This window comes from Ananas comosus, linkage group 18, assembly GCF_001540865.1.
Source record: "Ananas comosus cultivar F153 linkage group 18, ASM154086v1, whole genome shotgun sequence".
Classification (NCBI taxonomy): Eukaryota; Viridiplantae; Streptophyta; class Magnoliopsida; order Poales; family Bromeliaceae; genus Ananas; species Ananas comosus.
Genome location: NC_033638.1, coordinates 6,755,836 through 6,774,185, shown reverse-complemented (window position 1 = coordinate 6,774,185; position 18,350 = coordinate 6,755,836). Strand labels below are relative to the sequence as shown.

The 18,350-nt window shown below is 32.1% G+C and overlaps 1 protein-coding gene across 1 annotated transcript; it reads left to right on the top strand.

The window, feature by feature from the left end:
* On the top strand, positions 7,525-12,518 carry LOC109724147 (60S ribosomal protein L10a-like). Its single transcript, XM_020252862.1, has 6 exons — positions 7,525-7,616; positions 7,808-7,857; positions 9,007-9,226; positions 9,826-9,991; positions 11,235-11,440; positions 12,222-12,518. The coding sequence occupies exons 2-6, from the start codon at positions 7,853-7,855 to the stop codon at positions 12,273-12,275; spliced, it is 651 nt and encodes a 216-aa protein (XP_020108451.1). The 5' UTR covers positions 7,525-7,616; positions 7,808-7,852; the 3' UTR covers positions 12,276-12,518.

The window sequence follows — 18,350 nt, the reverse complement described above, 5'->3', positions numbered from 1 at the left end:
CAGGAGTGAGAGAGAGAGAGAGAGAGAGAGAGAGGGGGAGAGAGTAGGGTAGTTCATCAAATACTGAACCATCATTTTCTCCTCCTGGTCCTTTTCCTCTCTCTCTCTAGATCTTTCTCTCTCTAAATATGTGATTGGACATGGTATACCATTGCAGTGTCAAGAGGGGTTGATGTGTGTTGTTGCCCAAATCTGGATTTTTATTGTAAATTATTATGCATGCATGTGTGTGTTTGTGTGTGTGTGTTTGCATGGATTAATTGGGGTGATGGTAATTTAGGTGGTGGTTTGGTGGGAGAGGTTGAATAACTCTTTTTTGTGAATCTGTACACAGACTCTTGTCACTCAAGCTATGTATAATTAACACTTCATGTATACTCCATCTTTGATAAGACACATGAGTTACATTAAGTTCATTAGTGGGTACTTAAACTTCGATTAGCCTCTAACTCTACCTAGTTTAGCGCGCGTATTTTTATTTTGTTACTTTTCTAATATACACATTTTATTTTCACTCCAAGGTATCAACCAACTATTTTAAGGACTTATTTGGTTCGCCTTTTTTTCACCATAAAATTGAAATACGAATTCGTTTGTCCGTATTTGATATGCGGAATTTCCATTTCGATTCCGATTTCCGGATGAATGGGAATCCCTCAATTACTCATTTTTCCAATCTGGCCTAAGATGCCTGATTGGAAATTGAATCCCGGTAGAATAGATTTGTTCGGATTAAATGTAACCTTTTTTTAGTTTATTTTTTAATTAAAATAAAAAATTTAAGTTGAAAAATTATATTTATAAATTTTAATTTTAATTTGAACTTAAATTAAAAATTAAAATTCAATCAAGCATTTTGAATCTAATTTATAAATTTAAATTTAATTTAAAATCTAAAGTTTTATTCAAATTTTATTTAAACTTTAAACTAAATTTATGGATTCAAATTGAAATTGAAATTATAATTTTAAGTTTGAATTTCAATATCGAAATTTAGTTTTATATTTTGAATTATCCGTTCAATTTCAAATTTTAATTTTTTTTTAAAAAATATTTAAAATTTTGACATCATTTACAAATTTTGACCCATATTTTTAATATTTAATTTTTAGTTTGAATTTAAATTAATATATTATAAAGATAAAATTGACATATTAATTTGATTACGTTTTTGATATCTATCTGAACCAAACACCGACAATGGGAATGATTTATTCCGATTCTAATATCTATCTGAACTAAATAATTGATGATCATGTATACCGGTATTTATCGTCTGCGTGGCGTATGCTGTCCCAAACTTGTTATTTAGCCCTGATTTAATCTATAAAATTGTCAAAAAAATATTGGGAAAAAAAAAAACCAAACTAACCACAAATTAATTACTCTATGAATAGTTTATAATTATATAAACAACCAATTTAATTCTTTGGGTGCTATTACTGTGCATCTGTCATAAGCATCATGAAATTTTATAGTTTAATTAATTAGGTGACGATTTGGATTCTAACTGATGTATGATGTTTGAGCGGAGTTCTAGCTACCATTGTGTTTCCCATCATTCAAACAATCACATGGTTGTTGCAGACAAATATTCCCATGTAGGTCTCAAATTAATCTTCATTTTTATTTTTTTTGGGGCCAAATCATAGAAAATTTTCCTGTCAAAATCCGATTTTTCGCTTTTCTCCTCTGTCATTTAAAAACTTATACTTTGCCCCATTGTAAAATGAAAAATATTCACCTCACCTCCTGCCGTTAGTGATCTGTTATGGTTCCGTTTATAAAATATTATTATATATATTTTTTTATACCAAAAATGCCTTCAGTCTTCTCTTCTGTGCGCCAAAAATAGTGAGGGGCAAAATTGTCATTTTGTCATCATAATTTACACCTTACACCCTGTGAACATTTTTCATTTTACAATGAGGCAAAACGTAGGTTTTTAAATGACAGGGAGGGAAAGTGAAAAATCGAATTTTGATAGGGGAGTTTTATATAATTTAGCTTTTTTTTTTTTTTGCTAAAATACAGAAAATTTTTCGGTAAATATCTGCTTTTTTAATTTTTTTTTCCTATAACTTTCAAAACTCCCTTAAAATTTTAATTTGATATATTTAGCTCCCCTCCGACGGGATTCTGTTACTATTTTGTCTATTTCTTATAATTTATATCGAAAATACGCTTAAAAATAACAAAAATATATTTAATATATATATATATATTTACTTATAAAATAAGTAAGAGTAATTTGGTTATTTCGTACTCTCCGTTAATGACGTAACCTTCTGAAAATATTTACAAAATTTTTAAAGAGTAAAATATAGGTTTTGAAAATCAGAAAAGAAAGATAAAAAAAAAGATATTTAAAGAAAGATTTTCTGTATTTTAACTTGGGTAAATTACACCATTAGTCCCCAACCTTTTTCCAAATTTTCAACTAGGTTTCTAATCTTTTTTTTTGTCAATTGAGTTCCCAATTGTAATAAAATATTTCAATTAGGGCCAACCGTCTATAATTCCGTCACACTCGACAGAAACTGACACGTAGGCGCCACGTTGGTGTCTTTTGGGTTAATTACACCGGTAGTCTCCAACCTTCGCACTAATTTTCACTTGGGTCCCCAATCTTTTTTTTTTATTTGAGTCCCTAACCTTTTGATTTTATTACAATTATGTCCTAAAATCTGAATTTAAATTTAAAATCATATTCAAAAATTTGATTTTTAATTTTAAATTTGAATTCAAAATTTAAATTTGAATTTAATATTTGATTTCAATTCTAAATTTGAATTTAAACTTCGAATTCAAATTCACATTTTGAATTTGAAATTTCAAATCGAAGTTTGAAATTAAATTAGAATTTAGAATTCGAGATGTGAATTTGAATTTAAAATTAAATACAAAATCGGAATTTGAATTCCAATTTAAATTTGAATCCAAAATCAAAATTTAAATTTTTTTTGAATTTATAAATTTAATGGATTAATTACACCATTGGTCCTCAACCTTTGCACCGTTTTTCAATTTGGTCCATAACCTTTTTTCTTTTGTAATCCACTGACACAGCGCCACCGTGGCGCTGACATGGCGCCTCTGTGGCACTGATATAGTGCTGACGTGACATTTTTCGTCAATTTTAACAGCTATCTAACGGCTGGGACTTAATTGAAATGAAATCAAAAGATTAGGAATTTGATTGCAAAAAAAAAAAGGTTGGGGACCAAATTGAAAAACAGTGTAAAGGTTAGGGACCATTGGTGTAATTAATCCATTTAACTTATTATTATTATTATTATTATTATTATTAATCTCCGCTAACTTTTGTTTCTTTCAATCTTCGTAATTTCCATCAAATGAATAAGAAATTCTATTAATAAGCCAGTGATAAGCTATTGATGCGAACTCGCAAATTTTTCAAATTAAAATCCAGGTAATATAGTTAAGGAATTAAGTATGAACTAAAAATTACCAACAAGTTTAACGAAATTACCAATCCGTATGGTGAAAATCACTAAAACTAAAACCAATAAAAGTTAAGAAATTAAACATCATTGGAAATTTTTTTTTAAAAAAAAAACAATTTTAGGGCTCTATTTCAAACTAGCCTACACTTTTTCAACCCATTTGAACTACCAAGCTTAGGGGAATACGATAGCTAGTGAAAGCGTGGTGATTTCAATTTTCAATATCTCTAGATCTATTTTGCTTCACCAATTTGATAACCCAAAACTTTGGAACTTTAATTACTTGTGGGTATTGTATTATAGAGGATTCTCTCGCGCGCGCATCTTTCAGGGCATGTTTGTTTCACTGAATGTGAATAAAAATGACCGAGTGAATTTACTTTCGGCCATAAATATTTAGTTTCGTTGTGTAGTTTATTGTAAATACAAATTTTTCTCAACCCAGAAAGAAGTTAATTAGGAGGGAGAAAAAAAATAAAAATTAGTTATTCTTTGATTTCTCGGAAAAAGTTTTAGAAAATAGTTTTTTGGCTGAAAAAGTAGTTTCTATTCGTTTAGGTGTTTGGTTCCTCAGAAAAGCATGAAAAATTAGTTTTCAGAAAAAAAAAAATCCATGAAAAACCCCCCTTTTCCAATTTTTCTTTCTTATGGTTTCGAGAAAGCTAGTTTTATATATATATATATATATATATATATATATTCTTTCATATTATTCAATGCGAGACTATTGGAATGCCACAGTTTTGCTCTTTATTTTTATAATTATGAAGCTGAAATTTTTTCAGTTTTGTTGTTTATTTGAGAAAAAAGAAATAAATAAAACAAAAGCTGAAGTTTTTTCAGCTTTGCTATTTGTTTGAGAAAAACGAAGTAAATGACGTAAAAGTTGAAGTTTCCTATTTTTTTTTTTCTCACTCTGTTATTTTTTCGTAATTGACTTCAGCCTGGAATGGGACGAAAATAACTACAGTATTTTGAGAATTAGTTCTATGAAGGTAAAGTTACGGCAAACCAAGTAACAAAAGTGAGAATCTAAGGTTAAGAACCACTTTATATCTCTCCGTAATCTGTGAAACAAACAAGAGAATTTCCAAACTGACTCTTGGTGACCAAGAATGTAACTTACTTATATTAGAATCATCCATACAACGCAAAAATTCGAGCATTTTATTGGAGAAAAAATCCAAAATTTCCTAATTATTATTATTTTATTTATTAACCCTTTTATTCTCATTTATTAGCTTTTATTATTATTATTATTTACTATTTCAATTAATAAGTCGGAACATACGGATTAAAGGAGTGGGTCTCTAACATTCTTTTCTCAAGTCCCTATATATAATGCCTTTTGCACTGTTCATATGATATGAACATTGGAGAGTGAGAAGAAAAAGAGAAAGAAGTATTTTTAATCTCTATTCTATTCAATTTCTTAATCCTTTTAGTCATCGGATGTTAAAAGAGTCTTTGTCAACCTCCTTCACGATCGTGCTCACAGAAAGAGGAATTCCGGTCGTACCTTGGGGTGTTGTTCCTGGTTAATCTCGCACGTAAGGACGGGAATACGCCTTAGGGCAGTGCCTCGCACGCTTCCGGATCAAATTTTCTATTTGGATTTAGCAATTATCTGTAAGTTGTATTTATTTATTTTCATAATAAAATTTAGTTAGATTTAAATCACAATCAGATTTTTATTGCGGTATTTGTTCTAACACATTTAAATTTCAAGGTAATAGTGCATGTTAATTCTCTGCTCTTTAAATTATTATTCTACATCAATTTATTTTTCAATGTGAGAATCTAAAAATGCCACACTGCTTTATCTATAAGCCAATCTGTAAATGGATTCACATTATTAATTATAGAAGAGTAATATGTAAAGCCTGATGATCCAGTGCATAGGTGTGTGGGTGAGCATGGTACAAGAAAAAAAAAAGAAAAAAAAAGAAAGAAAAAAAAGAGAAAAACTACAGTAAACCAAATCCATAATTTTTTAGTTTGATTTGGTTCAATTTTTGGCTGTAACTGATTTGATTGGATTAGAAACATTCTCACATGGCAAGCTACAATTTGATTTTATGATCCAAAAACTGAAATGAGAGCGAATATTTTGTATACGTAAGCAATTTGAACTTGATACGGGCTCTATGAACTTTTTAGGGTTCGAATTTTATAATTTTATGATCTTATTTATCTAGTATGTGAGTTGTCTTAAAATTAATAAATTTTAATGATTAATATAAAGTGATTTTGAGTCTATTTGATTACTAGACAAATAATATTTTAAAAATTTAAATAGCTTAAATCATATTTTGAATGTGCAAATTTTATTATTCCCCATCAACAGCAACGATATAGAAATAAACTCCTAAGTTTGCTTCTAAAAATACTCTAACCTCTATCTCTCTCTCTCTCCCTATACCAAAAACCAAATTGATCCGCACTTAGCGTTGGCTATTTTTAATCAGTTTAAATAAGTTCAACTTTCTGTCTTGTAATAATAGACTCAGAAATCTATTAAGTTGAGTTGAACTCAACCCAATAAGTTGAATGGAGTTATGGTCTACAATAAATTCAACGGTAAGAAATCCAATAATAAATCTAACATTCAGATGAATTGAATCAGGTCGAAACCTGCTAAGCATTGTGACTGAGTTCTTAAGTGCAATTGATGTATCCTTTTTACCAGCATGTATTTTATTATTGGCTAAAATAGATCCTACTGTCACACGACAATAACTTAGAAGACTATTGAGTTAAGTTGGGTTCAACTTAATAAGTTAATTAGGACTGCAGCCCATAATCGATCCAACGGTAAAAGACCCAACAAAAGATTTAATACACAAACCAGTGAAGGAGTCTCCACTTTGCGGCGGGTAAAAACTATAGGAGTAATTAATAATAAGGGAACATCAAATGATGACGCATTCTCCGAGGATGATGATAATAAAGATAACGACGATCCCTTCACCTGCGGCCGAGAGGGGAGATAGGCACGCATTAGTGAGAAAGTGACAAAGGGTTTGGTGGTTGGTACCCGAGACCCAAGTTCGAATCCTAGTTGATTCATATTTCCAGCTAAGTTTATTTCTAAATGAAATAAACGAAGCGGGTAGCGTGCTACCTATCTCTCAAAAAAAAGGGAGGGAGAGAGGCGACGGTGTATAGAAAAAAATGAGGGAGAGAAAATTGATAAATTAATTGGAGATGAAAAGATGCGGATTATAAATGGTAGCGGATGGTTTGGATGCATTAATTAGAAGTCTGGTGTAGGAAAGGAGAAAGATTATAACAAATTAATTGGAGAGAGAAGTGAAAATTGTAGATTATAGCGAAACTATTTAAATACATTAATTAAAAGTTTGGTAGTGAAAATATTTAGATGAATTAATTAAATGCATTAATTAAAAGTTTGATGAAGGAAATGCGGAGGGTCAAATGCTGGTGAGGGTGAAGGACAACTTGCCACATAGCAAAAATTATTGGGGATTCATATAAGTTAATAGATGTGTTGAGTGAGGTTGAAATCTGTGAAGCGCTGTGTCTGAGTACTCTTAAGTGCAATGAATGAGTTATTCTTATTAGCACGTACTTTTGAGATAGTTGGTTAAGAGCTCGACGTTTAATACCTGATATTTCAAGTTTGATGCCTAGTTGTTATATATTTCTAGGTAAGTTTACTTTAAAAAATAAATGAAAAAATAAACGAAAAACATAGCTTCCTACGTTTCTTTTTTTTTTTAAAAAAAACTTCTAGTATTTAAACAAACAAATCAAACATAAACCAAACTAAAAATTTCTTTGACTCATTATGCCATCAATTTGGTTTTGGTTTCGATTATCTCAAACTGATTTGGATTGATTCGGTTATAATTTATCTGATAACCTACTTCCAAAATTTGTGGTAAAAAGTTTTAAACAGCCAAAAGAAAGGACTAAACTGCAAAATTAAAACTAAAGAATATTTTCCTGCAAAATGGCTAAATAAAATATAAAAAAGAGAAAAGGATATATGCGGTATTGAGGAAAAGACTATGGACTATTTGGTAATTTTAGATTTCCGTTGATTGCTAGGGTTTTTTGCTATATCTTTCGCCGTAGCCGCCTCGTAAAACCCTCTTCCGTAGATTAGGGTTTCTCTCCTCCCAGGTATGCGATTGATTAATCTCTGATATATATGTTTTTGATGATTTGTTATTGATTTTTGTTTAATCACTTGTTTCCAATACCTTTTTCCCTCTCTTTTACTGTTTTTTTTTTGTTGATTTTTTCTGTTAAATTCTCCGTTTGGAATTACATCTCATATACTTTGTGCATCATTTTTTCATTTGAATTTGAAGGCAAAAGAGAAGTAGGGGAAATATCTTCCACAGAGGAGAAGAATCATGAGGTATCATATTTTTTTGGTATATTTTTAGTATAATTTTATGTCAATTTCTTTTTTATAATTTTTCTTGTGTTATTCTTTATATGCATTCGATGTGCATAGTTTATTGTTTATAGGAATTTTTTTTTTCAATGCAATGTTGATCTAAATGCATATCGTTGTTTGTTAATTTTTGGCGGCTTATCGATATAATTTGAGTGAAAAAAAGGAGATTTCATAGTTTTTATTATAACCTGATCTTATTGTGATGGATGGTAGTAGTGATCGGAGAATGGAGTTCTCAGGTTTTGATCAAAATGGGTTGGTTTGCTAAATATTACTGATTTGTAATTATATTGATTAGATATCTGATATGATTTGATGAGCTTCCATGGATTATGGGGTTCACTGCAGTGATGGGCAAAATTCGACTTGCTGATTGAATATGCAATTCGTGGAATATGTATTGTTGGTTTATACGGTTGGAACGTCCTGGTGAAGCAAAAAATGCCCTTTTCTTTTGGTGAAAAAGTTGTATATCTGCATTACGGATTACATATGCAATTCATAGAGTACATTTTTTTTTGGCTTATACGAATGGAATGTCCTGGTGAAGAACAATGTCGATTTCTGTTTGGTGAAAAAAGTGGCAATTGAAAATTGTGCTTATTGTGCTTTCTCCATTGTGCGTTGCATATGCAATTCATGGAATGTATTTTGTTGGTCTATATTTTATAAGGACATAAATGTAACATCCTAGTGAAGTAAAAAATGTTGATTTTTATTTGGTGCAAAAAGTGGCAATTGTAAATTGTGCTCATCGTGCATATCTGCATTCAAAATTTGTGAATACTTTGGTTAGTGAAGTTGTTGCCCCTTTTCATTTCATATTTTAGGGATACACTTTAGTGCTAATTTCGTTTTGGCTGCCGTGTTTTTCTATATTCCACAGTTAATAGAAGATAAAATAAAGAGTAATTAATTATAATTATTTTATTTGTATTTATCTTAAAGAGTGACTGTGATGTTTCTGATGTACACCACTTCAATTGAACTAAACATACTGTTGCATGACGTCCAGAGCAGTATGAAGTGAAATCATTTGTTTGCAGTTAATGTGGTGTGTCATTATGGCTAATATTCATATTCTCTCTTCTGTTTTCCCTTTTACAGCAAGTTGCAGAGTGATGCGCTGAAAGAGGCCATCTCTCAGGTTGTTGGTGATTCTCGAGAGAAGAAGCGCAAGTTCACAGAGACTGTTGAGTTGCAGATTGGGCTAAAAAACTATGACCCTCAGAAGGATAAGCGGTTCAGCGGCTCTGTGAAGTTGCCTCATATCCCACGCCCAAAGATGAAGGTTTGCATGCTTGGCGATGCTCAGCACGTGGAAGAGGTATATGGCTTGCGATTATCTTCATGCTAATTTATTTCGGATGTCATATTCGTACATCTCATATGTAGAAAGCATGATTTATAATTAAAGTCTATATTTTCTATGTCTTATCAATAGCTAATCATGACACAGTTATATTGCTGGAAGTAAAGGTAAATTGCACCAGATGGTCCCTACTAACTGTTTTTGAAGGTTTCAGTTTGTTTCCCAAATTCTTTATATTGTTACAATCAAGTCCCTAAACTTTGCACTCCATTACTATCTTACCCTTTTCCATTAAAATCCTATTTGAACTGAATGAAAATGCCCTTGTAATTACCATATGAGAAATCCGTAAGTCGCTTTTGTGGTAGTTGGATGACAATTACATGGATATTGCTGTTCAATTTGATGAAGGAACCTAAAAAAATGCATAATTTTGCTCCAGAATGCAATTTTGTAAATGCCCGATTATACAATCTGAAAGTTTGGGGGCTAACTGAAGCTATGCTAAATGGTCGAGGACTGCCAATGAAATTTTACCTTCTAGAAATATTTAATGGAAAATAGCATCATCTGCTCATGATTTTAGGACCAATTTCAAATGTTTTATTATGCAGGCTGAAAAAATTGGGTTGGACTACATGGATGTTGAAGGGCTCAAAAAGATGAACAAAAATAAGAAGTTAGTGAAGAAGCTTGCCAAGAAATATCATGCTTTCCTAGCATCCGAGGCTATAATTAAGCAGATTCCTCGACTTCTTGGTCCTGGACTCAACAAGGCAGGCAAGAACTTCATTCTCATGCTCATTCTTTTTATAACTTAGCTAGTGTTTGTGCAGACTTTTCTCTTTCCTAACATTAGATGCTCTTTATATTGCATTGCAGATCTTGCTCTTTTATGTTGAGTGGTACTTGACAATGTAGTTGAGGAATATGTTGTGTGAAGATACTTACTGTATCTTCTTTGGAAGCTTTATTTTCATATCAATACTTGTTATTTGTTCTGTATATATATATATATATATATATATATATATATAGAATTAGGCTACTATACTATCTATAGTACCGAGCTCCGGTACTATAGTGTTTGTTTTCGATCTTAGGGCGTTCAAATCAACGATCCACACCGTTAAATATGATCTAGGGTATATGAATTTCTTAGGAATAAAATTTTAGTTTTTTTCGATATCGTTTACTTAATAAATAAATTATATCAAAATGGACGGTGGAAATTGAATAATCTTTAAAATTTGAGCATAGAACTTTTAAATTTAAGATCAAGAACGTTAACCTTAATCTATATAGTTTAAAGTATTTTCTATCAAAATTTGAAGAAATTTAGATTCTTCTACACCGTTAAACTCCAAACTCGTCATAATAGCCATTGAAAATTGACAATTTTGAAATAGTTTGATCATAAAATAAACTATGTCGAAAAAATATAAAATTTTATTTCTAGAAACTTTAAATACCCTAGATCAGTTTTAACGGTGTGGATCGTTGATTTGAACGCCCTAAGATCGAAAACCAACACTATAGTACCAGAGCTCGGTACTATGGATAGTATAGTAGCCTAGCTCTATATATATATATATATATATGAGTCCGGTTACTATACTTTTATGAGTATTGGCTCCCTTATACTCATAAGTTTTCGACCCTTAGATTTATTCCATTAATCATTTTCATCCGTTAGATCATACTATTCAACCAACTACCCACTCAATCCTAAAGGACCACTATCATTTTAAGTGGGGACCACCATCATCCTAACCACACATCTCATCAATCAACGGTTAAAAATTTATGAGTATAAGGGGGTCTATACTCATAAGAGTATAGTAGCCCCAGCCTATATATATATATGAATTACAACGTTATAAACAGTGCCTTAGTGATGAATAGCTTATTAAATAAGTGAACTAGTGGCTTCTTTTCTTAAAAGATATCTTTGATAGGTGCAATTCAACTGTTTCCATCATTGTGGTATTGTCTCTGATTTGTATATATCATTCGAACACAGGCAAATTCCCCACATTGGTCACACATCAGGAATCCTTAGAGGCCAAAGTTAATGAGACCAAAGCAACGGTGAAGTTTCAACTGAAGAAGGTTCTTTGCATGGGAGTTGCTGTTGGGAATTGCGGAATGGAGGAGAAACAGATTCAGCAAAATGTGCAACTCAGTGTCAACTTTCTGGTCTCTCTGTTGAAAAAGAATTGGCAAAACGTAAGTTGAGCTTCGTTTTTTTCCATAGTTCCTTGTAATTGCTGCTAGTTTCTCTACCTGCTGATGTTAGCTTAAATTAGGATTATTGAAACATATTTTACGTCGTTACATTTTTGGGAAGTTGATTACTCAAATTAAAAGTTGTTTATGGGGCAAAAGAAAACAAAAGGAGCTAGCAGAGTGAATTACTAATCTGACATAAAACTCGAGGTTCACTCCAATATTAGCACTTCCAGGTTTCTGAATTATAGAGCCTAAAAACCATTCTTTTCTGCTATCTCATTGTGTAGTTTGATAATTGGGTCAGCGATGTTGCCAATTAGCTTAAACAATACATATGTCCAAACCATTTATAGTTGATCTTCATCCTTATGTATCTCGTTATTCAGTAAAATTCTTTGCCACACGGGTGTGCTATCATGTTCATTTTTGCCTATTTTTCCCACATATATTTCATTCTGATAGGTCAGGAAACAAAAATTTAGCAATATGCCCAAATAATCTCATGTGCTTTTGCCATCCCTTTGTCATAATGTGCTACACGTGATTTGTGCCCATAGATTTTGTCAATATGTCGCAAATTTTCTACTAATGCCATGAATGAACAAAAAAGTATTTTACGCAGACCAAGGGTATGGTTGATTAAAACATGGTGTTTTGAATAACTTAAATCAAATCTGCGAACCACCGTGCTTTGAGCCGTGTGAACTGTGTTGTGCCGTGTGAGCAAGTTCTTCAGTGGACATGTATAAGCTCTTTAACTTTGCCTTTTATAATGCAGGTGAGATGCTTGTACCTGAAGAGCACTATGGGCAAGCCGTATCGCGTGTTCTGAGAAGCTTTTGTTCTGTTTTGACATTCAGGATGTTGGAGGGGAATACTCAAACCTCTTTTTCAATTCCTTCATCTATTCCTAGGATTGCAATTTGAAGCTTTAATTTCTCTTTCCTGGATTTGATTATCTTGTTTCATTCTGCTAGTCAGATGCTTTTGTTTTTCGTTGACATGTTGCTACTCAAGTATCAGGAGTGGTTTTTTTTTTTATCAAAATGTTTAATTTAAGCTATGTGATCAGAAATTGGTTGTGAAACATCAAATTCACTAGTATTTGGATTTGGATTTGGATTGTCTCTGTTGTTTATTTTAAAAAACATATGTAACTTGCGTGAATTATGCATCATTTTGAATCAGCTATCCAACTTTTTAAAATTTTGATTTTATTATTCAATCTTTCAAAATTACTGATTCAAGTTGCTTTTCACTGATTCAAATCAAACAAATTAAAAAATTAAATAGTAGAATCAAAATTTTTAGAAGGTTGGATAGTCAAATTAAATGGTCCGATAAGTTCTTTATGCTTTTGTTAAAAATATATAACCGCTGAGAAAATTATGAACCTGATTTAGAACTGGATTCAAGTATTTTCGACAGTGATTTAGATCCGATAAATTATTTTTGCTAGCGAATTGAATTATTACATTTGATATTAGAACTGAATGCTAATCGAAATATGCGAGATAACGTATAAGTTTGGACCTAACGAAAATGTCACAGTCTAAACCATACTTTAATAATAATAAGTTCAAATATTTTAGGCTGGTAATTTGATCCATCAATAATCCACCGCGAGAAATGATGTGGTCCAGAAACGGCGAAAACCTCTCCTATTAAAAAATAGAAGCCCTAATTCTGAAAATTGCAGATAAGAGCAAAGTTTTGGTAAATAATAAATTTTTTCTTTGCATGGTATCAGTGCGAGTTCTCTCAAATTGTCTTTGATCTTCATCAAAAACTTTTGAAGATGCCCAAAATAGACGCAACCATTTTAGGATGTCGAATAATCCCACCACCGAGTGATGATCTTCAAGAATACCTACCACCATTACTACCATTAATCACTACTAATGAATCTATCTATTAAAATAATCCCTATTGAAAAAAAAAAAAATAAGTACAATCAAGCGCGCGTGCGAAAGCCGAGCCTCAGATTAGCATTTTGGCACATTAATCTCCGCCGACGAAGACTCAGGCTATACGAACACCTGATGCGCAACAATTATCTTCGTGGCTCATGTCATGCTTCATCATCACAGGCTCAGTCGGTAGGAAAGAAGAAGATAATATGCCCAAAATCAGATCATAAATAGCATGTATAAATCGATCGAATAACTTGTAAACAACAGTGTGTATATGCGCGACTAATCACCGGATAAATTTGCCAAAAAAAAATAAAAAACAAAAGATAATAAAAAAAAATAGGCGAAGTAGAGAAGAGATCGATTACTGTTCCAAGAACATCGTTGTTTTTTTTTTCTAAAAAAAGAAATAAATAAAAAATTGGGCGAAATCATCGTCGTCGTCCTAGCGAGTTCTAGAGCAACAACAATGGCGGCCCAAAGTATTATATAGCGGGGAGGAGACGAGAGCGGCGGGATTAGGGTTTCCGACCCCAGTTGTTTGCGCTCAGCACGTGCGACGCACGTGAAACTCTGCCCCATTGTTTCACTGAAATTTGATATTGGGTTTGATATTGGGTTGAAGGGGAGTTTAGGTTGAAGTGGAGTTTAGGTGAAAATTATTTTTTCTCCGCTGTCTGTTTTGTAGTTATGTAAGTAAAGTTTTATTAATTTTGCTATGGACTTTTTTTGCAAATAGCCCCATAAAAAATTTTATTTTCGAAAATAGCCCTGTGTAAAAATTATTTGCAAAAATGGCCCTGGCCCCGCCCCGTCAGCGCCACGTCAGCGCCACGCGGGCGGAACTGGGCCAATTGTATAAGTTGAACACGGTGAACCATTCACCGTGTTCAATACAAGATTTTTGTATTGGACACGGTGAATGGTTCACCGTGTCCAATACAAATACATCCGACTTAGCCAAAAATGGCTAAGTTGTGGGTGTTTGTATTGGACACGGTGAACCATTCACCGTGTCCAATTATTTGTATTGGACACGGTGAATGATTCACCGTGTCCAATACAAATATATCCCACTTAGCCATTTTGTATTGGACACGGTGAACCATTCACCGTGTCCAATACAAAAATTTTGTATTGAACACGGTGAATGGTTCACCGTGTTCAATTTAAACACTTGGCCCAGCCCCGCCCGCGTNTATAATTATATTCTTATATAATTAAATTTAATTTAAAGCAACTAAATTATTTTTTTATACATAAATTCGAGTTATACAACAATAAAGTTATAAAATAAAAAATATTAATACTTAATTAATCAATTTTTATTATATTTTATTTGTACAAACTAAATAAAAAAAATATTAAAACTTAACTAATCAAATTTTATCATATTTTAAATATGCCAAATGAATAAAAGAATAACTAGTAGCATAATTAAATATATTAAAATATAACTATCTTTACCTAGTATATTATTTTATTTTATTTTTTCATCTTCCTTCATCGTAATTGACTTCGGCCTACAATGGGCCGAAGTCAATTATGCTGTTTCAGGTTAACTGAAGTTTTGATTGTAATTTTTTGACGGCGAACCAAACAATAGAAGTAGTCAGTTTTAACTAAAAATCACTTCCCTCTCACTTCCACCCCACTTCCACACAAACAAACATGCCTTAAGTGAGTTGAGAGCTATGTATCACAGACACTTCTATAAGCATCGTGTGTTCGTGTCGTACATAAATAAATTATGTATGGTACAGAATTTTTTTTCTTAAAATATATAAATTATCAATAAAAATTTTACTAACTTTATTCGTATGAGAAATATAACAATATTTTACCAAAATTAATATTTTATATTTAATAAATATATATATGATTATATTAATAATATTATATTTTATTAATGGTGTCCATACTGCATTCCTGTCTGAATTTTTTGAAAGCTGTCAAGTTGCCGTATTCGAGTCGTATCGTACCCCGTACCTCATGTCAGTGTCCGTGACGTCTAAGTTGAGAGTTACCTTTTCAAAATATTACGGTAACACCACATTATTCTTGTCTCTAACCAATAAAATTATGACAAATATTTTTTTATACATTCAAAAAACGGGGCATAAGATCTTACACCCTTTATTTTAAAATTGATAAAAATTTAAGTAATTATTAGTAAAAAAAAATGCTATGACAAGTAAAATATTAATGATCTTAGGAAGGAATGGATGTAAAATTTACATTTCACTTTGAAATATATCTGTAGCATTGTTCTAAAATTATATCCTTACAAGTTACAATTCACTGCCTCACATATATGTGTAATTTCAGTTATCATAGCTTGAGCTTTATTGTACAATTTCAGTAGCAACAATTGAAATCAAATATATCAATTTAAAAATCATATTTAAATTTGCATACAATTAAATCTCATACTTAAATATATTAAAATATAACTATCTTTACCTAGTATATTATTTTATTTTATTTTTTCATCTTCCTTCATCGTAGTTGACTTCGGCTCACAATGGGCCGAAGTCAATTATGTTGTTTCAGGTTAAGTGGAGTTTTGATTGTAATTTTTTTACAGCGAACCAAACAATAGTAGTCAGTTTTAACTAAAAATCACTTCCCTCTCACTTCTACCCCACTTTCACACAAACAAATATGCCTTAAGTGAGTTGAGAGCTATGTATCACAGACACTTCTATAAGCCTCGTGTGTTCGTGTCGTATATAAATAAATTATGTATGGTACAAATTTTTTTTTCTTAAAATGTCTAAATTATCAATAAAAATTTTACTAACTTTATTCGTAGGAGAAATATAACAATATTTTACCAAAATTAATATTTTATATTTAATAAATATATATATGATTATATTAATAATATTATATTTTATTAATGGTGTCCATACTGCATTCCTGTCTGAATTTTTTGAAAGCTGTCAAGTTGCCGTATTCGAGTCGTATCGTACCCCGTACCTCATGTCAGTGTCCGTGACGTCTAAGTTGAGAGTTACCTTTTCAAAATATTACGGTAACACCACATTATTCTTGTCTCTAACCAATAAAATTATGACAAATATTTTTTTATACATTCAAAAAACGGGGCATAAGATCTTACACCCTTTATTTTAAAATTGATAAAAATTTAAGTAATTATTAGTAAAAAAAAATGCTATGACAAGTAAAATATTAATGATCTTAGGAAGGAATGGATGTAAAATTTACATTTCACTTTGAAATATATCTGTAGCATTGTTCTAAAATTATATCCTTACAAGTTACAATTCACTGCCTCACATATATGTGTAATTTCAGTTATCATAGCTTGAGCTTTATTGTACAATTTCAGTAGCAACAATTGAAATCAAATATATCAATTTAAAAATCATATTTAAATTTGCATACAATTAAATCTCATACTTAAATATATTAAAATATAACTATCTTTACCTAGTATATTATTTTATTTTATTTTTTCATCTTCCTTCATCGTAGTTGACTTCGGCTCACAATGGGCCGAAGTCAATTATGTTGTTTCAGGTTAAGTGGAGTTTTGATTGTAATTTTTTTACAGCGAACCAAACAATAGTAGTCAGTTTTAACTAAAAATCACTTCCCTCTCACTTCTACCCCACTTTCACACAAACAAATATGCCTTAAGTGAGTTGAGAGCTATGTATCACAGACACTTCTATAAGCCTCGTGTGTTCGTGTCGTATATAAATAAATTATGTATGGTACAAATTTTTTTTTCTTAAAATGTCTAAATTATCAATAAAAATTTTACTAACTTTATTCGTAGGAGAAATATAACAATATTTTACCAAAATTAATATTTTATATTTAATAAATATATATATGATTATATTAATAATATTATATTTTATTAATGGTGTCCATACTGCATTCCTGTCTGAATTTTTTGAAAGCTGTCAAGTTGCCGTATTCGAATCGTGTCGTGCCCCGTATCTCATATCAGTGTCCGTAACGTCTAAGTTGAGAGTTACGTTTTCAAAATATTACGGTAACACCACATTATTCATGTTTCTAACCAATAAAATTATGACAAATATTTTTTTATACATTCAAAAAACGTGGCATAAGATCTTACACCCCTTATTTTAAAATTGATAAAAATTTAAGTAATTATTAGTAAAAAAAAAAATGCTATGACAGGTAAAATATTAATGATCTTAGGATGGAATGGGTGTAAGATATACACTTCACTTTGAAATATATCTGTAGCATTGTTCTAAAATTATATCCTTACAAAGTTACAATTCACTGCCTCACATATATGTGTAATTTCAGTTATCATAGCTTGAGCCTCATTGTACAATTTCAGTAGCAACAATTGAAATCAAATATATCAATTTAAAGGCCTTTTTGCATAAAAAATCCACTTATTTTGGGCTTTTGCAAAAACGGACCACCTTTTTCGTTTTTGCAGATTCGGTCCACTTTTTTAGCAAACTGACCAAAATACCCTTATATATTTTTCTCTCTCCTTTTTTTTTTTTTCTCGTTCTTTTTTTCTTTCTTTTCCCCAGGGACTCCGCGTCCGCCTCCCTCTCCCGATCCGCACGGAAGGTGGCCAACAGTGGGGGCCTCCGGCCGCCGAAGGAGCAGAGGCGGCGCAGGTCGGGCGCCAAGGTCGGAGTGCGCGACTCGTCGGTGGTGACGCTGTGCCTGCGACGGCCGATCGCGAGCGGAGCTGCGTCCACACGTGCCTCGACCTCGCCTTCACCCCTCCGTGCCTCTCCCACGCCCTCAACCTCTCCACCTCCGCCTCCGCCTCTCCCCTCCTCATCCCCAACATCGCTATCAGGAACGCGATCCTCAGCTGGTGCGACCGCGCCGGGCTCCCTCGCCCCGCTCCCCACTCCCCGGACGCGGCTCTCGACCTCGTCCGAAGCCTCATGCCGAGGGGGCCGCGCTCCGTGCGCACGCGGAGGGAGAATTCCCTTGTCGCTGCTGGAGAAGCCAAG